Source organism: Zootoca vivipara, chromosome 1 (genome assembly GCF_965207765.1).
Source record: "Zootoca vivipara chromosome 1, rZooViv2.hap1.1, whole genome shotgun sequence".
Classification (NCBI taxonomy): Eukaryota; Metazoa; Chordata; class Lepidosauria; order Squamata; family Lacertidae; genus Zootoca; species Zootoca vivipara.
Window position 1 is genome coordinate 58,999,902 of NC_142582.1, and position 24,530 is coordinate 59,024,431.

The 24,530-nt window shown below is 44.7% G+C and overlaps 2 protein-coding genes across 15 annotated transcripts in view; both read left to right on the forward strand.

Annotated features, from left to right (window-relative positions):
• The window catches only part of PNPLA2 (patatin like domain 2, triacylglycerol lipase), a 42,185-nt gene extending 28,122 nt beyond the window's left edge, over positions 1-14,063 (forward strand). Inside the window, exons 4-10 of one of the 2 annotated variants that reach the window (XM_035122019.3) lie at positions 575-784; positions 1,674-1,734; positions 3,325-3,504; positions 5,665-5,797; positions 6,340-6,462; positions 8,154-8,309; positions 8,594-14,063. In XM_035122019.3, the coding sequence (XP_034977910.1) occupies positions 575-784; positions 1,674-1,734; positions 3,325-3,504; positions 5,665-5,797; positions 6,340-6,462; positions 8,154-8,265 (819 nt within the window). In that variant the 3' untranslated portion in view covers positions 8,266-8,309; positions 8,594-14,063. The remainder of the gene's footprint in view (positions 1-574; positions 785-1,673; positions 1,735-3,324; positions 3,505-5,664; positions 5,798-6,339; positions 6,463-8,153; positions 8,310-8,593) is intronic. The other variant, XM_035122011.3, reaches the window with a different exon arrangement.
• A 2,868-nt stretch (positions 14,064-16,931) lies between these two features.
• CRACR2B (calcium release activated channel regulator 2B) overlaps positions 16,932-24,530 on the forward strand; it is a 47,243-nt gene continuing 39,644 nt past the window's right edge. For 7 of the 13 annotated variants that reach the window (XR_015946225.1, XM_088653232.1, XM_088653227.1 and 4 more), the window contains exons 1-2: positions 16,932-18,008; positions 19,311-19,377. The gene's annotated coding sequence lies outside the window, so the exon portion shown is untranslated. Of the gene's footprint in view, positions 18,009-18,054; positions 18,193-18,819; positions 18,904-19,310; positions 19,378-24,530 lie in introns of those variants that run through there. The other 6 variants (XM_088653240.1, XM_088653222.1, XM_088653236.1 and 3 more) reach the window with 4 other exon arrangements.

The window sequence follows — 24,530 nt, forward strand, 5'->3', positions numbered from 1 at the left end:
CTTGGATAATAGTGGCCAGGCTATCTCTATTCAGGAAAGGATGCAAACGAGTGCAACCCCTTCCAGAATAAGGGTGTTCTGCTGATTCTCGGACATCCAGGCCCGGCTCTAGGGGTAGTCTTGGTGGCGCGGGGTGCCAGGCCGGCAGGAGGGCGCTGCACGGAAGCCATGCTGCGAGCTGCGCCCGCCCCCCCGGGGGGGCGCGGAGCGATCTCTGTGCCAGGGCGCCCAACCAGCTTGAGACAGCCCTGCAGACATCGAAACTTCTGTGCAACCACAGCACCTCTGCTTGTCTAGATTCAGCTTCTGTTTCTTGGCCCACATCCAGCCCATTACTGCTTCCCCAGGCACCAATGAAACAGAGATGGAGCTGTGTGTCATCAGTATACTGATGACATTTCACATCCCCTGAATATGGCTGCTATAGCCTACCAGACTCACCAAGCAACTGTTAACTGGTACATTTGCAATTGCCTGTAAGTGTTTGGAAATTGTGGGGGGGGGGAGAGAGAGAGACTGTAAACTGTATAATAAAACCTTCAATGATTCCTTGTCATTCTTTCTCTCCTCCCAGAGATATGTTGATGGAGGGATTTCTGACAACCTGCCACAGTATGAGCTGAAGAACACCATCACGGTGTCCCCTTTCTCTGGGGAGAGTGATATATGTCCACGGGACAGCTCCACAAACATCCATGAACTCAGAGTCACAAATACCAGCATTCAGTTCAACATGCGCAACCTCTACCGCCTTTCAAAGGCCCTGTTTCCACCAGAGCCTCAGGTGAGAGCCCAGCATGATTGTCTATCTATATTTTTGTAGTGATGCTTGAGCTTCCAAAGCTGGTAAACATTGTTTATGGGTCTTCAAATGAACTTCAACCTGTATTTATATACTTTCTAAATACAAATTATTGTAGTCATTCCTCCTCAGAGCACTTCATCTGTCTTAGCCCTTATGCTTCTAACACAAGGCTGTGCATGTTTACTTGGAAGTGAGTCCCGCTGGTGTTGCTTGGAGCTTGCAGATCTATAGAAACCAACCTGCCCTCCATAAAGCTTCAGTGGTGTTTATGCCACCCATTTCTGAGAGTCGGGCATATGGTGTTTCATGAACAGCTGCATGTTTCCTTTTAGAAACAAGCAATAAAGTCACTGAAAGGCACGTGGGTGCTAAGACAATGCACTTCATGTAACTTGGGACGCCCACTCCCATTCTTTAGAGGGTGTTGACAGGTAGCCTAATTTGGAGTGGCAAATGCTCATTCTATGATTTAATCTGACTTTTAAAGTGATGGGACAAGAAGCCTTCAAAACTTTTGGAATACACTGAATGCCTTTTTTAATCCCATTGGAATAACAGTTGGTGTAGATTGACAGGAACTTCCTTTGTTGGCCTTCTTTCTTCCCCATGGGTGTTCATTCAGAGCCATTGCCCAGACCATAACATGTCTCCTCCATGTTCCTGCCTCTTCCTTTAGTTAAGCAACATAACAAATGCTGTTGGTCCATTCTCACTTTCTGCCCTTTCTCCTCCTTTAATTGCTGCAGTAGAAAACATTGTTGGGGTAGCAATGGTTGTAACCAGAAAACAAGCACCTCTTGCCCTTCCAACTGTAATGTTTAGACACAGGCTTTCTTCATCATAACTCACTCTCAATCTCTGTGTGCAGGTTCTGCAGGACATGTGCAAGCAAGGATACAGGGATGCACTGCACTTCTTGAAAAAGAATGGTAAGCACTTAGCAAAAGGTTTTGCCTCCCCTCCCCACCCAATTTTTCTAGCAGAAGTAAATCTGTGTAAAAACATCTTTCTTCTCAGCTTTATAAGTTTCCTTGTGTCCTATTTGTGCATAAAATCCATTGGCGGCCATGCTTAACCCTCAGTTGTCCCATCTAACCAGTTGTTGCTATGCAGAAAAGATTTTTAATAGTATCTATGCAGCAGCCAGGTTGAGGCTGAGCACCCTTTCCATCCTATTAGAAAAGTTCTGAGTAAATCGAGGTTTTACATACTCCTACACAAATCGCTGAATGAAAGCAAAATGTTGGATATGACAAGTGAGTCTATTTTGTATTTGATCACATAGATGCAAAATGGCACTGGGCATGATCCACTGGGGTGTTCTCCTGCACAAAATTCATTTAATGGAAGCTGTGCAAGAGGATAACAGCTCCTTTTAAAGTGCACCTTTTAACTTTAACTGTATTTTCCTTTTCCAGTGGTAAGGCACCTGCTTCTCTAGCGCTCTGCCTATTATTCTGGCATAAGCTGGTGCTGTGGACAGAGCACACTGTCTCTGTCTATAGTGTCACCTTGTGGTGCACTGTCTGTAGTGCAGCAATCTTGTGCACTGTATTTTTTGTCCTTACAGTTCATGACTTAACTACTTACATTGATGCAGTTCAGGTCTTGCCTGTGTGCTTCCTACAGGCAACATTTGATCACTATGAGTACAGGATACTCAACCAACTGAGGCTTTGCTCTGATCCAGAAGTGCTCTTTTTATGTTCTTATATCACATAATTCAGCAACCCCACCGTGCTACCTCAGAGAGGCCAATTAGAGAGGAAATTGACTTGGTGACAGCCAAAGATTTCTTATGGTTGCAGGTGTGAATGGGTCTACTTGGGACTTCTTACTGAAGCTATGGATAGTAGTTCTCGATTTCAAATGGTACTTTACAGAATGTGTGGGCATATACTGTATAGATAAACCACGTGGTACTGAGTTGCTTCAGACTGCAGAGGTGGGGTGTATTGGTGGGCAGGATTTAACATTTGAATGTCCCTCCATGCACATGTTTTACAAGAAACCACACACTTCTGCTGCATGATACATGCAGGTATTAGACAGCACACAGTATGTACAACATTCTTTTAAATATTTGTAAACTAAACTTTATTCAAACAGATCCGATGGCAGTGTACAGTTATAACAACAAGGAAAGGAAAACATAATCCACCATAGACCTATTGTTTTAAGATACCTGCTTAAAAATGTTCCAAAGACAAATGTAGCACTTAAAAAAAAGTCTGAGTAAACAAATAAGTTTTAACCTGGTGCCAAAAAGAGTGTAGCATTGATGCCCACTGAGTCTTTTCCTGAGGAGCTATTTCTCTCTGCTTTGTAAACCCTCTTGCCTTGTACAGCTATCTCACATGCCCTTGGTGGCAATTTCATGTACAGTACACAATATCCTCTGTGACAGCAGGTGGCTTTTGGCTGTGACTGCCACTTTCTCCACTGTTAGGAAAGATAATCGGCAAAGCATATTAAGTTTTTGGTTGAAGCACAACAGTTCCTTCTCCCATCTTCCTCAGGTCTTCTCCATCATCCAAGACCCACCAACCCTTTGCTGGCTATTGAAAATGGTGCTGGGGTGAAGAACACTGAAGAAGAAGAGGAGGAGGCAGGGGAAGAGGACCAGCTGAGAGAGAATGCTGCACTGGCAGAGGCTGAAGATCACATTCTGGAACACTTGCCTCCTAAACTGAACCAAGGTATGATCTTGGGTTGGAGAGTCTGCTGTGTGTCTGTGTCTAACCCAAGGCTCTCCTCATTACACAGACTAGGCTGAGGCTTTTATAATGCTAGAGGTTGGGTGAGGAACACATAGTTCAGCAGCATCTGATGATGGGCCTCCGCCACAAGTTCCCCACCCTTGACTTATGTCCTGCTTTTTCCCTTTATGGGAGAAAACGGGAGAAGCAGAGGAAAGAAGAATGTTGAGAGGCTAAAAGATAGACATTCCGATCCTGCACATATGCATACATTTTATTTTGTTCTGTGAGATGATTTGGTTTCCCTGGTACATGGTCGAACTACAAGTTCCAGGCTCTGTGGAGGTAGCCATGATGGTTAAATTGATTTCATTGTATAGTTTGCCATAATTGTCCATGTCCAAAGGTAATTTAGGAGACTGCGAATACATGAAATATACAGGGTGGGCAGTATGGCTAATGTAAGGGGATACAATTTGCTCCATGGCCCCCTGCAGACATATCACAGGACTTCAGAAAATCTCTATTTCCCATTAATAACACAAATGTACTTAGCAATGTTTTGAAAGTGTGCATGTGTTCACATATAGCATGTGGAAATTCTGGCACTGGTGCACAGCATTGACTTGAAACTCTGGTTCTAATCTCCACTGCCCAATAAAGTTGGTATCTGTGAAGAAGAGGCTGCCTGCCTTGATTATTTAGGGTCCGGCTATAGCTTTTTTATTTTGCTATTGAAACTTCTCTTACGAGACTCATGAGATAATGGATAGTGGACACAGAAGCATAACAGCCAGGAAAATTGTCGGGAAATGCCTATCGACAGATAAGGTGGGGATCAGTGTTGAGGAAAGATGAATAAAGTGATTCGCTGCCAACTCTAGAATTGACACAATCTTCCCGCCTATAACAAACCTCTTGGTCCCACTGCTTAGTAGTAGATGCATGTTTATGGCTAGAGAGATTTTGTAGATCTTCAAAGTAGTCTGGACATCCAGTAATTGCTTTTAAAATGTTGGTGACTTGTGTTTCCAATTCCCACTTCTGTTGTAGCATGCAAAGTCCCTCACTTCATTTCAAACCTACACCTGCATTGGGAAATTACAAGTTCGGCAGTGGAATTTGCTGCCAAGGAGTGTGGTGGAGTCTCCTTCTTTGGAGGTCTTTAAGCAGAGGCTTGACAGCCATCTGTCAGGAATGCTTTGATGGTGTTTCCTGCTTGGCAGGGGGTTGGACTGGATGGCCCTTGTGGTCTCTTCCAACTCTATGATTCTATGATTCTATGATTCTACTGCTGTTTTTTTTTTTTTTTTTGAACTGCAGGGCCTTCAGGGCCCTGGCAATAACATGTTGCTAACTCATACAGCGTCCCATTAACTCATACAGCCCCACAGAATTGAAGGTTTCAGAGGCATTCCAGTTCTATAGTGAATACTACCTTTTAATTGGGACGTGGGTGGCGCTGTGGGTTAAACCACTGAGCCTAGGGATTGCCCATTGGAAGGTTGGCGGTTCGAATCGCCGCAACGGGCAGGTACTGCTCCGGCGGAAAGGTAAACGGCATTTCCGTGCACTGCTCTGGTTTTGCCAGAAGCGGCTTAGTCATGCTAGCCACATGATCTGGAAGCTGTCTGCGGACAAACGCCGGCTCCCTCGGCCTATAGAGCAAGATGAGCACTGCAACCCCAGAGTCGTCCACGTACCTTTACCTTTTAATTACAGGTAGATAGCCGTGTTGGTCTGCCGTAGTCGAAACAAAATAAACAATTCCTTCCAATAGCACCTTAGAGACCAACTAAGTTTGTCATTGGTATGAGCTTTCATGTGCATGCACACTTCTTCAGTATCTACTGGAGTATGCTACTGGAAGGATTTTTTTTTATTTTTTTTTTACTACCTTTTAAATGAGGCACAGGACAAACAAAGCAGGCTTTGCCTTTTTCTCTGGGGAAGAGGAGTAATAGAAATCCCTCTGGTTGCTTCTCATGAGTGGGAGCAGTCTTATACTGTATTTTTATTGCTTGCCTTTTGGGCTGATGTTTGGAACTGCGAGAGGGCTAAATTTTGGGCAGGGGTTTCTCCTCTAAAAATTGAAAGGGGGCAGTCTCTGCTTTCCCCATTGAATTGGTGAGTGGAATAACTCACTGTCTCCATCTTCAGCCCTCTTAGAAGCCTGTGCTGAGAGGAGGGGATTGTTCACCGGCATTGCCAACCTGTTGCCTGTGCGCCTGGCCTCTGCCTTGATGCTCCCATACACACTTCCTCTGGAGTCAGCTCTCTCCTTCACTGTCAGGTATGCTCTAAATCCTGTTTCTGATACGCTTTTGGGAAACGCTTGTGATTGGGACCTAGATAGCTGTATCATCTGCATCATTTCGAACTTGCTATTCTGTGGGACTTGGTTCTAAATAAAACAAGGGTAAAATCCACTCCAAGGGAATTTATTTAAAGCCAAGGACCCCTCTCCCATGTGGTTGTCAATGGCAACTAGCCATGAGGTCTATGTGCAGGGTCAGAGGTGGCTATCAGCCACTGGGAAACAGTAGCAGGAACAAACTCTTGTTCTCACGTGCTGCATCTAGGGTTCCCATAGACACATAGTTAGCCACCATGGGAAATGGGATTCTGGACTAGAAAGGTCATTGGTTTACTCTAGGAAGGGGAGGCATTCTCTTTATGTGAATACTTGCCATTGTTGCAAGAGGTGCCCTTTGCTGGCTGTTTTTAAGAACACCTTGGCAAAGCTCCAATGTGGCTGGTGCTCCTTTGTGCTTGCAGTGTAGCAATGGGCTGCGTTGTCTAACAGCCTCCCTCTTGGTGACCTGTCTTCTTTAGGTTGCTTGAATGGCTGCCAGATGTCCCTGAGGATATCAGGTGGATGAAGGAGCAGACGAGGAAAGTCTGCCACTATCTCATGAGGAAAGCCAAGAAGAAGCTGGGAAGCCATCTCTCAGCCAGGTAGGATTATCTTGTTTGCTTTTCTAAGTATTGCGACACTGGGAGTTGCCATAGGACTGGCGCCATATAAATGGTAATCAGGGGGACTTTGGCCTCCAATCTGACCGTGCTTACTCAGAAATCAGCCCCTTTGTACTCTCTTCCAAGTTTGTGTGCTTAAGATGGCAGTTCTAGATGTGTCATCTTACTTTGGACAGCCCTCTATAAAATAAAGGTGCCTTACCCTTCAGGAAGGTTTAGTGTTACTGTGCCTAGGTAACCGAATACATGGTTATGAAACTACAGGCAATTACAGCACACAGTACTTCTTTTTCAAGAAACCAAATAACTGAAAACCCAGGCTTGACAGTCCCCCGTTTTGTTTTGTTTGATGGTGAAATAACATAACTAAGTGCCTGAAGTCCTTAGATGTTGTACATAATATATTTGAAAGGGCCTCATTTTCTTTCCAAAAGAAAAAGGCCTCATTTCCAAGGGTGGTGTTCAACTAAGTTTTACTCCAGAGTTAAACCCATTGAAATTAATGAACCTGTTAGGGTCTTTGATTTCATTAGCTCTATTCTGAGTAAAACTTAGATATAGTAGCACCCCATATATAGAGTGTTCTGAAGAGCTTTCTTGGATTAAGTTTAAAACCCAAACAACCCTCTTCAAATGTATCTATTTGCTCACTCTTGGTTCAATTTCTTTTCTGCGTGTGAACATGTACCCAGGGCAGTTCAGGACAGTGGGCAAAAATGTATTGTGCGTGAACTGCCAAAAAGTGATTGGATGCTATCTCAAAGGTAGGAGGGGGATGGAGATAGCCATGGATGCTGGAAAACTGGCTTTGGGCTGAACATTGATTCTTGGTATAACAGACGATGGTCAATAGCATTAGCAGAGAAACTAACATGTCAGGTCAGAACAGCAAAGGGCAAACACAATCCTTATTCTTTTTATAATACATGGCAAAAAATCATTGAATACTGTATATAAATTGTTTGGATATTCATAGGAATCCACCTAACACTCACAGGGAAATGTGGTGTGATCTTTTAGAGTAACCAAATGAGATGTTGTATAGCATGACAAATGTATATGATTTTATTGGGACAAGTTGTTTGTTATTTTCTACTTTAGCAATTCTTTATATGCTTATTTAAATAACAACAACAACTTTTTTAAAAAGTAAGGAAGAGAGACAGCCACTACGTATATATTTTTCTGACCTAACAACAGAGACCCCTTTTCCCTTTAATTTCCATGGAATGACTTATAAAAACGTTTGTTCCTGCAATAAGAGACAATTTTTCTATGATCTTCCAATTCACACATTAATTTCTCAGGACAGTTCTGTATGTCAGTTGTCAACCTGCAAAAAATATCAGGATGGTTTGTGCAGACAAATGTGTTGTTTGAAACAGCTTTCAGTGACAAAGCTGTCATTTAATGTTTTGCAATATAACAAATAGTAGATGGTTTTTCAAGTGATTTGTTTGCATTTATCGTGTGACAATAAACAGTTACCACTTCAACGGGTGGCCCATGCATTACGTCTGGGTGTCACGCAGTCCACTTGCACTCGGCGGGGTGCAGGTTTTTATCGAGAGATAACAGAGCCCATTCTGCCAGTGGCAAATCTCTTTTTGCAGAGCAGCCCGCTCTACGCGGCTTGTGTTCTCACTTGTACACCTGACTCACTTTCTCAGACCGAATGAAACTCAACAGTGTGAAGACCGTCAGCCTGGGGACTCTGGAGGCTCAAAGTTTCCCCTGGACCTAAGTCAGCTCACGTGGCCCTTTCTGCTTATGGGCCAATGACGGGACTAGGAAGGGGCAGGACTAGGATAGCCAGGGTGTCAAAGGTCAGTATTGAGGCATGCAAGGAAAACCTGAGCACTGCTCACCTGCACCTTCCATGACCCTAGCCTGTGCTGCTGACTTCTTGTATGTGACTGTAGCATCACACTGGCATCTTGTACTGTTAAGGGGAAATTGCAATGGGGAATGTATGATATTTTATCCCCCACTCCTCTCTCTGTATCTCCATGTCTAGACTGGAAGCTCCAGTGCAGCAAGCAGCGCTTGTGAGTACAGCATGACAAACAAACTAAAAATCTTCCCCTCTCTCTTTCTCTCTATCTCTCAGACTGTACTACCACCTGGAACTCAGAAAAAGCCAAAGCTTGCCCGTCCCCTTGAGCATTGGCTATGGGGAGGCGCTGCCCAAGTGGTTGCGGAGTAACCTCTCCCTGACGGACGTTATGACAAAATGGGAGGAGTACCAGCGCCAGCTGATGCTGGGGTTGTTCTGCATCAACGTGGACCTGCAGGCGTCCATCTTCCCATCAGAAGGGCTGCAGATGAGGCACCCGCCAGCAAGCTGCACACAAGAAAGCCTCCAGCTTTTCTGATCACATTGCCACACTTTGGGCAGGGGAGGGTGGACAGCCGCTGCCTCTCAACAGCCTCCTAATGGAGCTGTAACACCCGCTAAGAGACTTCTTATTTTCTCATTTGCAGAGTGAGGATTTATATCAATATAGCCATTGTGCAACTGCTAAGCTGGTGGCTGCACAGTGTTCAAACCCATAGCAATGTGCCGGGCGTTGTGTACACTCTTAGAGATTGATGGTGTATAAATGCCCAGCACCTGTGACAAAAGTGCTTGGTCTCTTGGTTGAACCGAAAAGAGTTTTGTTTGGGACACCTTTTCAGAGGCCTCATCTTGAACTTGCCGTTTGTGATAAGAGGATCGGGACACAAATCAGTACTCTGGCATTTCTTTGCTTTTCACCTCCTTTGTTTTAAATCAGTGTTGTAAAAGGGTCTTTGTTTTGAAGAAAGCCAAGTCCCTCATAGACAATCTTTGCCTGCGCTACACAGAATAGTGAAAAGCAGGCAGGCTACAACAACTGGCTGCCAGATTGGCTCTTGTTATCTAAGGCATAGCTGCCAAGTTATCCCTTTTTTAAAGGGATTTTCCTTTATGCTGAATAGGCTTCCTCGCGAGAAAAGGGAAAACTTGGCAGCTATGATCTAAGGCAGCGCTTGGTTTTCAACTCTCACCCGATGCACCTTTTTACATGCCTGTGCTTCACATTCTCTTGCAAATCTATCTGGGTGCCACTGCTCTTAATATAGATGTTAGGAATGTAGACTTGTAAAAATGAACTCTTAGAACACTAGAGTTCCTTGTCCCTCTCAGGATCACCCTCTTCTAAGGGACTTTTTTTTTAACTATGGAGAAAGAAAATATTAGAAGCTCTGAAACGTGCTTCGTAAGACTTGTACTACAAGTAGGCCCATTGAAATTAATGACCGTAACTAATTTAGATCCATTAATTTCAGTCTGAGTAAAATTGAATTGAATACAATCCTAAGTGTATGCTTGAGCTATGCTGCTCTTTTCTTTTTGATGCTCCATGTTGTTTGGGTGATGCTATTTCCACCCACCAACCCACCCAAAACAACACCACTACGTTATTCTTCAAATGTGCAGAAGGGATGTAAAGAAGGATGGAGGAAGAATGCAGGAGCTAAGACAGCTTAGTGTATGTTTTTCAAATGGTTTGTGGCTCATCTGATAAGCTGGAGCTGAGCATGTGAGCATTTTGTGGTGTTTTGCCACTTACAAAATGAAACTGAAACTGGAGGCCAAAACTGATGCTGGCCAAACTGGATTTAACCTTGAGGATCCATACGCACTTTGTGCCAGTGGTGTATTTGAAAGGTCCTGGCAACCCCAACAGAAGTGTGACTGGTGTGGTGGTTAGTCAGGAGGGTCAGGAGCTGGAGGTCCTAAAAGGAATGGCAGTATAGTGTGAAAAGGAGGAAAAGAGTGCCAGAAGGTATCAGAAGTGAATGCACATCCTTCTTTGTATCCACCTGTGTCAGAGGTGGGGAATCTTGCACTCTCCAGATGTTCTTAGACTCCATCAGCCGCAGAAAGCATGGCCAATGGTCAGGGAAGGTGGGAGGCGTTGTCCAACATCTGGTGGGCTACAGGTTCCCCTCCACTGTACTACAGGCTATTTCAGTGGATCTTGGTTCCTGTTCTGCAAATTAAACATAGGAATTCATGTCTTAGGTTAACCTGGAAGGCTTCCCCCCTATAGTCCATAGAGCCAGAAGGACATTTAGTTACTTGCCAGATTCTGATGTTTTCTGAGCCAAAGATCTGGTATGTGTTCCCAATGCTTTTGCACTTGCTGGAATTGTTCACTGCGGTGTGTGTTAAAGATTAAGCACTCCAGGTAGCAGCACATGTCCTGTCTGCTATATAGAATCCCTCTCCCCACAGACGCCTTTCAAATATGATGTACCGACTACTAATTGTCTCAGCACTAAACTTTTATCTCACATTTCACTGCTCTTGCCTTGTTCATGCTACTGCCTAGCAGAGATTTGCTGTGACAGCAAAGTAGCAGCATCCCTTATCATATAGCAATGTACCATGAAAGCACAGATAGGTTTATGCTACAGGGAGAAATGAGTCTTTGTATTTGTACTGCACCGAGGTTGACTTCCTTTGCACACTAACCTACCATTTTCAATCCTCTCTCAACGCAGTCAGTCAGTTGAATGCCAAAGAGAACCCAAGGGGTGTTCAGGGGCAGCTGGCGCAGTACATATCAGTTAAGCAGTGTTAATAGTGATGCAATTCCGAGTGCCACTGCAGAACAAAGGGGTGGGTATTCTTTGGTAGGCATACCTCACTACTAAGTGTACACTGAATAGACTTGTGTTTTTGTTCATTCCAAAGTATCTGAGTAGTCGTGTGTTGCACTGCTGAGCTTTATGAGACTCTTTGAGGCCCATGAGGTACATCCTTGGCGCTTTTTTTTTTTAAAAAAAGGAAAAAAATTCAGAGTATAATGATTTGAAATGGGTTCAAGTCAGGACGTTATGACTTTGTGGTGCATTTTTTTTTTATGGTGGCCAATACTAGGATTTCTAGAAATGCTTTCATCTGCAGAGCTTCTGGAGTGACACAGCTGCTAAACAGATTTTGAGAATGGGTGGCGTTATGAAAACCATCTTGATGCTAAAAGAAAAATATTCCTATTCATAATTGACTGCTCATGTAGCATAAGTGCCTGCCTTAACAATTTTATAAGTAGTTTAGAAACGTGGAATTCTTCAAGTATGAAGCCTTTGTGACTAGGCAGGATGGGAGTGGTGAACATTTGGCACTAGCCAATGTAATAGTCCCTCTTCTATAACTTTATGTAAACACACAGGGTGGCAAGGAATTTACTGTTCTCTCTGCAAACATTTGCTTTGGAGCTCTAGTTGCGGGCTTAACTTTGGAGATGTTGCATATGTGTTTAGTTTTATGTTGGTTAAGAAAACAATGCAGCCAGCAACTATTTGTGCAAATGAAAATTTAGAGGCCCTCTGCATTTTAACTGAAATATAGCCTGTGGTGCCATTTCTGTGGAGGGCCTTACCTAAAAATGGAACTCATTATTTGGAGGAAGACATGCTGTTAAATTGTTGCATCCTGTTTTATGCAAAGATTTGTATGTTCCCCTGTATTCTCATTGGGAGGGGGGGGGAGATGCACATGAAGAATGCATCATAGTAAACATCTATCTCACCCTTCTTCCATGAAATAATAGCAAGCATCTCTAAGCAGGGCTCTAGGAGTCAACCTATTGAAATACTATAAGTCCATTGATTTCAGTGGGTCTGCTCGGAGTGTGATTAGCATGAAATAGCATCCAGAATCTTTTTTCTCTTAAGGAGTGCTTGTATATCAAAAAGTCTCTTCTCTCCTATAGAAGGATAATAGCTAGAGACTTTGTAATTCATGTGAACTACCGTCTGGTCTGCTCCAAGAAAAAAAATGGGGGGGGGGGTTCCTTATATTCTGAAATATTCAGAGAAAAAACATTGCCTTTGACATCCCAAGTTCAGCCATGTGCTAATTTTCCCTTGTTGATTTATCATAATGTAAATGTGAACTTCTTTCCTGTAAGAAAACAGCAAACATGTTTGTATGTGTAAATATGTAGTCAACCGCTAACTTATTCAACACTGTATCCTATGTTTTTTTTAATGTCTTGCATAATTTAAATCAGGGGTTCCCAGACAATCTGCTAGCTTCATCTAGGTGGTCTGTGACATGTATGAACACTTACAATTTGAATTCTAGGGGATTCAAATTGTAATGCATTAAAATACAAGAAATAAAAGAAGCAATAAAAAGTAAATTAAAAACCATACAGCATCTAGTGCAGCACACTGCAGTTGCTAGAACAGGCGGGGGGGGGGATCATTTAAATCACTCAGCAATTTTTGAGTGGGAAATAAAGTTTGGGAACCACTGGTTTAGGTTTTTCTAGTAAGTTCCTGCTTAAGGCAGAATGATTATACGTACTGCTGTGTTTCTGTTTTGCTGCTAATATGTTATAATTTATATGGCCTCTTCTGTAGCATCCCATCTGGTCAGATGGGAAAATAACCAGGGTTATAAATGCTTGTTTCATCAAGAAAAATTCAGTATTTTTTTCTGCTTTAATTTTTAATTGTGACGAAATCCAGATTTTATTGCCAAAACCTAGTATTTTGACATGTATTGGGTGTTTGAAAGGAAAAGAGATCCATGATGTTCTTTAACCCTAACTTTGTTAAGAACAAAAACATGTTAAAATGCTATGTTTTAGGTTAGTCTCAGCTCTACTAACCACCAACCTGTAAATTAAGCACAAGTAGTAAGAAGCTATGCACCATAGCTATGTGCCAGCTGGGGCAAGCCAACCTCTCCCACTTTTTGTCCTGGAAAAGGCTTTGTAATGCCAAATTTGGAGTCTTTTGGATAAAGGCTGAAATTGGGTGACGCAGGTGTGAGCTTTTGCGTGACTTGGCACTTAATATGGTTTCCTCAGACTAAAGAATGGCCTCTGATTACACCAGAAGCCAATGGAACAATAGCTTGCCTTAATGGCTTGCCTGTATCTGCTAGTGTAGCATTGTTCTCAAGTTTTCACAGTGCCTTTTCTTTCTTTTTTAATGCCACTTGCTGCTGCTGTCCTTACAGCACCCATTCCTCTCCTGTTCTCTGTATATCCAGTTTCCTTGCAACCAGTAGCAGCTTCTGGATTGGCAATGTTGCCACAGATGCTGTGGTTGCTGTGACAAGGGACTGGTGCCTCTCTGCTCCACTGATGCACACCAGCCTGACCTGCAATCTGCAGAAAATCCAAAGTGCCAAATAGAGAATAAGACGCAACCTTTAGAACTAATTTTATTTTGTATTAGTCTTACTTGAGACCAGAAATCTCTGGGCTGCTTTTCTTTTGGGAGGGGGGGTGTACTCTGATGTGACTTTGCACTTGTGGGACAGCCTGTCATAGATCAATGTTAGCACTTGCTCACAAGTAACATGTTTTGTCTGAAGTCAGAGCAGCAACAAGATTAGTGAGGAAACAATTTTATTTTACATACATGGCAATTATCATAAAGGAGCATTTTAGTAGTCATTGCTTGAACAGTTCCATGCTTGATATTGTTATGCTTTGCTCCCCCCCTTCCTCATGTTTTACTGGAAATGTGTTAAGTATTTATTTTGAAAAGATATACCTCCCTAATAAAATAATTCCTAAAAATGTGAACTGGGGTGTGTGTGTTTTAATTTGTACCCCCTAGGCTTGGCAGCTGTAATCATGTGGTGCTTTCTATTGAAAGCTGAACATGTTTGATGCAGTCAGCTTGGGGGGAGAGGCAGAGAGAGAATCAAGCAGAGGGAGAGAGATGCCTGCCCATCCAAAGGTGGAAGGCAGACCTGAAGGTATCCTAAGCTTCGTGACACCAAGGTGCCTCATGTGACCCTACCCTGACATCCCATTCTCACAACTACTCCTTTGGAGGCCACCAGTTATTCTCAGGAGCCCATTAGGAATTAGAGCCATAGTTTGTTACTTACCCAGCCCTGCTAGATTCCTCACCAACCCTTTGCCTCAGTGAACCACTGTCTGTCATGAAACCAGGTGATCCAGGAGAACCACCATGTTTTTGCACTGAGATCCTTTGCTGATTTAACACATATCCAGAAAACCTTTCATTCTGGCCTTTCGTTTAGAGCAGCTGTCACCAGTTGTGAACTCTGAAAGTGCAGGGACTTGCTGGTCTCATCTGCCTCTCCTGTGTCTGTGTTGGCCAAGTTGATACTCGTGGGTTTGTTACTGCATCATCTGGGACAGAGGCAAAATCTATGCACCCCTTATTTAACACAGTTTTTCCAGCTTCACCATTTTGTGCTTATATTGGCTAGAGATGCTTATTGTAGCTCAGTGGTAGGGAAACACATTTTGCTTGTATAGAAGGTGTCAGATTCAATCCCTGACATCTCCAGGTAGGGCTGGAGATAGGTATGTAGACCCCCATCTGAAACCTTGGACAGCCACTACTTCACAGTACAGACAACAGTGACCTTAGATGGTCTGACTCAACATAAAAGACTTTCCTGTGCTGTTAACCAAAGCCACAACACACAAGATTATGTAAAGGGGAAAGGGGGGGGGCTTAATAAAAGCACCATAAAAGTACCTGAAGGAGCATCTCCACCCCCATCATTCAGCCCAGACACTGAGGTCCAGCTCTGAGGGCCTTCTGGTGGTTCCCTCACTGCGAGAAGTGAGGTTACAGGGAACCAGGCAGAGGACCTTTTTGGTAGTGGTGCCTGAGAACCCCATAAGGGCTCTTGTGTACCCCATAAGGGAATAAGGGCAGATTTTTGCTTATAACACCGCCCTGTGGAATGCCATCATATCAGATGTCAAGGAAATAACTACCGGTATCTGACTTTTAGAAGACATCTGAAGGCAGCCCTGTTCAGGGAAGTCTTTAATGTTCTATCGTTCTTTTAATATTCTGTTGAGAGCCACCCAGAGTGGCTAAGGAAACCCACTCAGAAGGGTGAGGTATAAATTATTATTATTACTTGGGACGCGGGTGGCACTGTGGGTTAAACCACAGAGCCTAGGGCTTGCCGATCAGAAGGTCGGCAGTTCAAATCCCCACGACGGGGTGAGCTTCCGTTGCTCGGTCCCAGCTCCTGCCAACCCAGCAGTTTGAAAGCACATCAAAGTGCAAGTAGATAAATAGGTACCGCTACAGCGGGAAGGTAAACGGTGTTTCCGTGTGCTGCTCTGGTTCGCCAGAAGCGGCTTTGTCATGCTGGCCACATGACCTGAAAGCTATACGCTGGCTCCCTCTGCCAATAACGCAAGATGAGCGCCGTAACCCCAGAGTCGGTCACGACTGGACCTAATGGTCAGGGGTCCCTTTACCTTTTATTATTATTATAAATATTATTTATTATTATTAATGGTAGCATTAAAAAGTAACATGCTTCTATGATGTCTTGACCTATGTCTTGACCTAGACACTAACAACAGTCAAAGAAAAGTAAGCCAGATTCCCATGGCTCCCGAAATTGAAATTTGCTCACTTTCAACCAGAGAGCAAAACATCCAACTGGTTGCATCCTGTGGAAGTTGGCTGCCAGGTGACATGACAAAAGTTTATAAAGTTATGCATGGTATGGAGAAATTGGAGAATTTTGCCCCTCTCCCATAACACTAGAACTTGTGGACATCCAATGAAACTGAATGTTGGAAGATTCAGGATAGATAAAATGAAATACTTCACATGGGGTATAGTTAAACTAAGGAAATGGTTCTCAAAGGAGGCAGTGATAGCCACCAACATGGATGGAATTGAGACAAATTCATGGGGGATATCAATGAATTTGATGGTTATGCTCTGCCTCTACAGAGTCAATAAGAAGAGAAGAGTTTGGATTTGATATCCCGCTTTATCACTACCCGAAGGAGTCTCAAAGCGGCTAACAATCTCCTTTCCCCTCCTCCCCCACAACAGACACCCTGTGAGGTGGGTGGGGCTGAGAGACTTCAGAGAAGTGTGACTAGCACAAGGTCACCCAGCAGCTGCATGTGGAGGAGCGGAGACGCGAACCCAGTTCCCCAGATTATGAATCTACCGGTCTTAACCACTACACCACACTGGTTCTCTGAATATCAGCAGCAGGCGGGGAGAGCACGCTTGTGTTCAGGTCCCGCATGCAAGTTTGTATCAAGCGCTTGGTTGGCCACTGTGCGAACAGGATGCTGGACTAAATCGTTGTATGTTCAAGAAAGAACAAAAAGTCCTAATGCCAGCACCCCCAAACTTCGACCCTTCAGATGTTTTGGACTACAAATCCCATCTTCCCCAACCACTGGTCCTGTTAGCTAGGGATCATGGGAGTTGTAGGCCCAAACATCTGGAGGGCCGCAGTTTGGGGATGCCTGTCCTAATGCATGGAGGCCGTTACAAGGCCAATCCAGGACAGGTTATGCCGCCGCAACGTACGTTAGTTTTCAGGTGCCGCAGGATCCCTGCCGCTGCTGCTCTGGGAGCTGCCACGCATCTAGGAAGAAGCAAGCCGTAGGAAGACCCTTTTAACTTATCTGCCCCTTCACTGCTTCCGTATACCCTCCGCGTCACTTTCAGACGTGCGCCGGACAGGGAGGGCGGCAGCTTCTGGCGAGGCGAGCGGTCTCCAAGCTCTGCCTTTCCCCCGCCTGGAATCCCTCTGGCTCCGTTCTGTTCGATCGAGCCAGGCATTTCGCCACCGGCACGGCTATATCTGTGCCCGCCTCCCAACCGCCGTCCCCCCCTTCCACCCCGGCCTTGGAAAAAGCAATACATTGACGCGGACGGGGCTGCTGGTATGTCAAGGTTAATTTGCGCGCTCCGCCAACGCCTTCGCTGCGAGGATTCCCCGCCCGCGGCCCTTTGAGCCTCTCCGCTTCACAACTAGTTGGTCCCGAGGAGGAGGAGGAGGAGAGGACTGCAAACTTTTCGCGCGCCCCAAAAGTGGGGCCCGCGCCGGGCTGTAGCCCGCCTTGCTCGACGGCGCCTCATCCCAGCCCTCGCCACGCGCTACTCAGAAGGAAGCGCCGTCCAAGTTCAGCCGGGGTGTTCCTTACGGCTAGCCGCTTAGAGGGTGGCAAGCCCGGCTTCGACGCCTCGAGGCAGGCCCCGGGGCAGCCGTAGCAGCAGCAGGAAGAGGAGGTTTGGACGCGGCTCTAACTGGCCACGAGGCGAGCTTCATTTCCCCTCGAGCGGCCCCAGCGTAGCTGGCCCTGCCCCTCCGCACCTGCTGCGAACACGTTGCGCGCCAGGGGGAGAGAAAAAAGTTCAAGCAACGACCGAAGAGTTTCCCTTCCTTCTTTTCCTCCCCCTTCATCTGGCGAGTCCGGCTTCTTCAGGCATTTCCGGGTTGGGAAAAAAGAAAAGAAAAGAAAAGCCTCTGTTTATTTTCTGTTTGCGCATCGACCCCAACTCTTTGGACTGCTGGTTTAACATCAGCGAAGGAAAATAAATCTCCCCCTCCCTTCTGCGTCTCTTCTCCAGGTGCCTTCTTGATCAGAGGGACCAGGGAACACCGGGAGCGATCGGAAACTTGGGGTCCCTCCCGCTTTCTGAGAAGATAGCTATTGCAGGGTCTTGGGGGCCGTTTCTCTCGACATACGCCTCACACACATATCCAGGTGAGTTTGTGCTGGACCTCACCTGGCTAACGCGGCTTCCCCTCACAAAGGAACCACTATTTCCACCTGCAGCCCCATCTGTGGTCTGCCTTGACCTACGGACAGATAGCTTGGAGGCGACGCCCCCGAAAGGCTTGCCGGTAATGGCCATTGGAAGGAACGCGTCGATATTACTTGCGAAAGGGTGTGTTGGAGAGACCCCGGGATTATTGAGCTGTAGAGGGCTTCCTTTTGGGGTATCCCGAGGCTTCCGTGGCTTAAATGCGTCCTAATCGGCTGACAGAAAATTCCACGAAAGTTTATGTGTTGGGCCACCCACCTCACTTAAGTGGCTCCTCTCCTTGAGATTTCTAGAGAGTCAGCTGTTTTCATTCTCTTTTAGCAAACACGTTAAAGATTCTTGTGGCATCTTAGGTGTGTTAATAAACGCTAACAAACTGATGATGAGGTTTTGTGAACACAGAGCCACTTTTTCAGTGCAATCTTAGACAATAAGATGGTGAATTTGTTTATAGCCACCTTTTAAGAACCAGAACGTGGTTTTAGCAAAGCCCTCCTGAACATTTGTAAAAATGTTACGAGAGACATTGCATATATTTTTGTAAATCAAGAAAATCTTTAATAAATAAAATAAAATAAAATAAATCCTCTGGCATAGTTCTTGTGCAGTGACAGGAAGAATTTCATCAGGTGAAGCTGCTATGGATGCGGTTCAGTGCTGAGAAAACTGCAGGTGTCAAACTCTTGCATTGTTCTTCACTGAGTTGTTGCCTCTCAAGAGTTGACTGAAACACTGACTGAAATTTGGCAGGTAGTGCTTTTCCTGATGTGGAAAGAAGTGTGATGGGAAATGTGTCACCTGCTAAAAAGTGTAAAGGCATATGAGCAAGACGAGGTAGGTGTTTGTGTGTGTGTTTAGATTATAGTCCTAAGAGTATTGTCATGTGTGCTAGCATGCCTCCTCATAGTTTTGCTATATCTTCTTCCTATAAGAGATTCTGCAACCCTTAGTGCATTGCAGACAGAAATGTAACAGGTACAGTTTTCCCCATCACTGTAGTATTTAATTTCTGCTGCTTATGTCACTGTTACGGGCACAGAACCTTAACAATGACCTCTGATGCAACCACTCTTATCAGTAATAACTTGTGAATCATTTCAATGAGGAATTAGAAATTCTTCTCTTGGCATCTTAAGCATCGCAGGAGTAATTATCAGTTGTCGTAACAGCTGTGGTGATTGATTGTGATTGGATATCTAACACAAGGTGCTCATGGCCTTCTCTGTTGCTCCCCTGTACAGGTAGAAAAGTGGGGCCTTTCACAAATTCTGCTCTTCAAGTTGAGATTTGAACCCAGGGCTCAAGGTGGTAAGTCCCACGTAACCTTTACACAGATCTGCTCTAAGTATAATATAGTTGCCTGTGGGTAGTTTCAACTTTCTTGTAAGAGTATGTTGTTGTTGCAGCTGTAGAAACTCAACTGCTTCATGCTTGGTGTCGGGAACAAGGGCAGTTTTAGGCCCTTAAGAAATTAGGGTAATTTGGAATTGGGATTGCAGATAGATGGGGCAGTCTATACAGGCCCGGCTTCTGGACCAAAGGAGTAGCAGAATGAACAGCCACTTGGGGTATAGAAAGAAGCTCCAAATTTCCATGAGCCATCCTTTCTTCTCTTTGTTACCACTTGGAATGGGAATTCTTAACAAATGAAAAGAGGACAATGTAGTTTTGAGACCAAAGGATGGAAAAACCAGTGTATCAATTAAGACAGGTTCCTATTTGCGTAAGCCCTATTATCAAGAACAGAAACTTTGTGCTGTTTAAATTGTTTTGTATAGCAGGAGACACTATTTCATTGGCACAGTATTTCCGCGTGTGCCCCCCCCCCCAATATGCAATTTTAAGCATATTTGTAAGAAGTGTCCCATCAGGTTGAGTACTTGGGTGTGGAAGTCGAAGAATGGGATAGAGATAATAAATTATTGTTTCATTTATACAGTGGCATTTGCTTCCTGGAAAGTGTGCCCTGGTTACAGCTTTAACTGAGCTGTAAATAACATGTAGGAACCAATCCAACTCAATCATACTTAAAAGCATTGACTTCAATGGGATAGAGCATGATTAACTTTATGTTGAATTATAGTGGTATTGATGTGGCGTTTGTTTTGCTGACATCCCATGGTTTGGTGAAAGCTCTTTGAGGCCATTGTCACAGGTGTGGATTGTTAGTTTACCTGTGAATCCCAGCTCTTTTAAAGTAAAATTATTTGAACTGATAGGCATTTCCAGAAGGAAACTTGGGAAGCATGAGTGTAATGCTCACATGGAGTGGATGAGGCCTTGCACTTGCAATGTTTTTTCTTCTTATTATTCCTCTTCTGTGTCCTTGCTCTGGATAACTGACTGGATATGCTGAGAAGAATATCAGCATCCTCACCTGTATGCAATAGTATTTCTGCTGTGAAGTTCACTGGATCAAATAAGCCATGACTGAGTGTTATGTACAAATACTATATCTCCTCCATAGGTTAAAAAATAGGAAAGAATGAATAATACTTATAGTGTAGCAAAGGGACACAAAGCCTATTATTACTCAATTAGTTGTAAATTAACATAGTGGTCAGATGTACCCCATTGTTACTGAAAGTATCAGTTAAATAAAAACTAACTTTTATCAGCCTTTTTCTTGATGATTTAAATCACTGCAGCCTGGTTGGGCTTTAGATATTGTTAATGGGAAGAGAGAGAAAATGACTGAGCTGTCAGAGCATTCAGGTGTGAGCTTGGCACACCCAACTGGAAGACCAACTTCAAAGACCTGTAGTGAGTGTTTGACGCTGCTTTTTTCTGCCCCATTAAGCACTCCATATCTTGTCACGGCATCAGTCCTGTGAGTTCTTGGTGACATTTTCATTCTGTGTTCTGTACATTTTGACTGCATGATCCTCTGCACCAAATATAAAGTCTGCCAATTGCTGGGGCCACACAACCCACAACCCACAACTGACGTCACTTGAACTTATGTAATGACAATTCTCAGTGGCTGCCACTCTGTTGCATCAATTCTTTGCAGGTGTGCCTGCTTCCATTGTGCACGTGGCACTCCTCTACCCTCTTTCATGGCGTTGCCCATTCCAGTGAAGTAAATGGGAAAATGTGTTGACACTGGGAGTTGTGTTCATTGGAGCCCAAATGGCCGCTGGACTGGTGCTCATGTGGTTTTGATAGCAGTTGTCATGAGTTTTCTCTTGGGTTACTGGTAGATAGATAGAAAATCTTTATTGTCATTGTCCCATACAGAACAACCAAATTGAAAATATATATATGGTATAATAAAGCTTGATTTTTCCCCTGTTAGATCTGGGTTCTCCTGCTGCCCAGTCTGACGAGTTTTCACTCTAGCCAGGTGTGGAGTGTTTCTGACAGCTGCTCTCCCTTCGTAACCCATTGTAGCAGTTCATTCCAAAGTGCCTGACATGACTCACGGGCAGTGGAGGACTGGGCAACAGAGCACTTTAATGGACGCTCTGGGGAAGGGTGTGGCTATGTTGAGCTAGAAGAAGTGCAACGGTTTTGTTGGTTCTCTGCTAGATAGACTCATGGTTTAGCTTGCTATAATGCAGCTTTGTGTATGTTTTCCCATATTGCAGCTTTTGTTACTTTTTATAGGATAAAAGCCACTTCTCCATGACCATATTAAATACTTCTTCATACAGAAAATTGAGATTTTTTTAGATTTGTGAGAGTGCTGAGAACTTGATTGGGGATCAGAGCCCTATATTCCTATGGGCTCTGATCCTATAGGCTCTGATCCTACGGAACATGAATATAGGGGGTAAATATTGTCTTTGAGGGCTGTTTTGCAGACCCATCAGCTGACCAGTCAGGAAAGTGAAGGGATTAATCCTGTATATCTATTATTTGAAGTTGAAAGGGAGCATCAAAGTGCAGATAATTTAATTTCCTTCCAGAGACCCTTTTAATGTCAGTGGATGATTCTCTGCCCCCATGTTACATTAATAGAATGTACAAAGGGTGGGAGCATATTCTTTTCAACATTAATGAGCTCCTTGATGAAGAGAAGAGAGAAACAAGCTCTTGTTATTTTTCAAGGAAAACCGACCAAAAACCATTTGCCAAAGAGATTATATTTGCATGTGTGGTCTATTTTGAGTTCCTGAGATTCATATATTTGCATGCATCTCATTGAACTCTTATTTCCTGCATCATCTACATGGCTTTCTTTTTCTGTACTACCCCCCATGCTCTCAATAAAACCATTTCTTTTCAGCTGTACATGAGGGAGAGTAATGACATTGCAACTCGGATTAACTTTGAATAGGCTAGTGATATGAGAATCTTGAGTACAAGCCCCATTCCCAAGTATGCTTACACACAGCTGCCCATCAGGACTTGATTCTCCCTACAGAGGAACATTCTGAACAGGTTGCCACAAGAAGTCCAAAAGTATATGAGGCAGAAATTATAGGGACTTGAGATATCAGAGTTGTTTCAGGAAAGACTGCCGTGGGGCAGGAAGTTCATTTAAATGACCAATAGGTATCCTGGAAAATTCCATGCTCTTTGTTGTGACGTGGGGTTTGTGATTTCAGCTCTCTTGACAAAACATGCTGGAGACAGTTCTCTAGTAACAGCTCTTTATTTAAGTGAACAAGACTGACTGTGAGGGCAGGAAGGCTACATTTATAGGGACAGGGAACTAGCTAGAAGGGGATACATTTTGGAGGGAACAATATCAGGCAATCACCGTGCTGCCTTTTGGAGGGAACCAATAAGACAGAGGATCCAAATACAGCAGCTTAAATGAACCAATAGTAGCTGTACCCTCTGGAACCAAAAGGCAGTTACTTTATCCTAATGCAAATACAGACAATAATAATACAGAGATAAAATCCTTTGACTCAATACACAACACCCCTCCCCCCCTAGTGAGCACAGCAGACGTAATCCCTCAGGTACTGTGGGGTCCTACAACTTCTACTTGATCTCCTGACAACAGGTGTTGCAGGTTCTGGATTGGGTGTTACCTGTGGTGGAGGGGCTGCTATAGGGGTTTCGTCAGGAACAGATGGAGTCCCAGACATCTCAGGGTCCCCTACCTGTACCTCGTCATCCTGAGGACTAGCAGACCCTGGTTCATTTGCTGAAGCCCCTGGTGACTGCACCTCTGGGCCATCTTCACTCTGGTCTCGCAGCTGTGCGTCATTAGCCAGGGATGAATTATCTGACTCCTCCCTGCTGAGCGCCCGGCGCCTCAGCTGATCTATATGTCTCTTCCAAACTTGCCCATTTTCCAAGGTCACATAATAGGACACAGGTCCACTAGCCCGGGTGATCACACCGGCCACCCACCGTGGACCTCGTGAATAGTTCCTCACCCAGACCAGATCTTCAGGGGCGAGATACCTTGTTGTGTCAGTCTCAGCCTGGGGGGTTGCTCTTGAATTACGGTTTGGCATTTTATCTGGGTGGACATAATCCAGCACCGTTACCAGTCTTCTACCTAAGAGCAGCTCAGCTGGCGACTTGCCCGTCGCAGTACACGGCGTCGCATGCTGCAAAAATAACATTCGTGCAATGCGAGCCGACCAGTTACCCTCCATTAAGCGTGCAATGGATTCTTTGGCTGTTCTTACCATGCGCTCAGCCTGCCCATTGGAGGATGGGTGAAAGGGCGCGGATGTGACCCCTCTTATGAAGTTATCAGCCAAGAATGCCCTGAATTCTTGGGATACAAAAGCCGCCCCATTATCTGATACAATGGTCTCAGGTAACCCGTGGGTTGCAAACAGCTGCCTCAACACCTTGATTACGGCAGCTGATGCCATGCTAGGGACCATCGCCACTTCTAACCATTTGGAATATGCATCAACGATAACCAAAAAGACCTTCCCTTGGAATGGCCCAGCAAAATCTATGTGCAGCCGGCTCCAGGGAGTCCTGGACTGCTCCCACCAGTGGACTGGTGCTCTGGCCACTTCTGGCCGCACCTCTTGGCATGCCTTGCATGTTCGTACCCATTGTTCTATGTTCGGGTCCATTCCAGGCCACCACACATAACATCGGGCTAGCGACTTCATCCTGACCATTCCCGGGTGTCCCATGTGAAGCGTCTCAAGAACCCTGTTTCTCAGTGGTGCTGGGATGATCACCCTATCTCCCCATAGGAGACAACCCTTATGCATGGACAATTCGTGCTGCCTTGTCGCATAAGGCCTGAATTTTTCTTCATGCGGACCACCTGGCCACCCCCTCCCCACCCAAGTGAGCACACGGGAGAGAACAGCATCTTTCCTCGTTTTCTCAGCTATATCAGTAGCTGTTACAGGAGCCCCAGGAAGTGTTTCTAGCATCATAATGTGCTCCGCCGGAGCAGGATCCTCATTGCTCCCGCCAGGAAGGGGCAATCGACTCAGCGCATCAGCGTGGCACAACTGTTTCCCCGGCACATGGGTCAAGGTGTACTGGAACCCATTCAGGAATATTGACCAACGCAACAT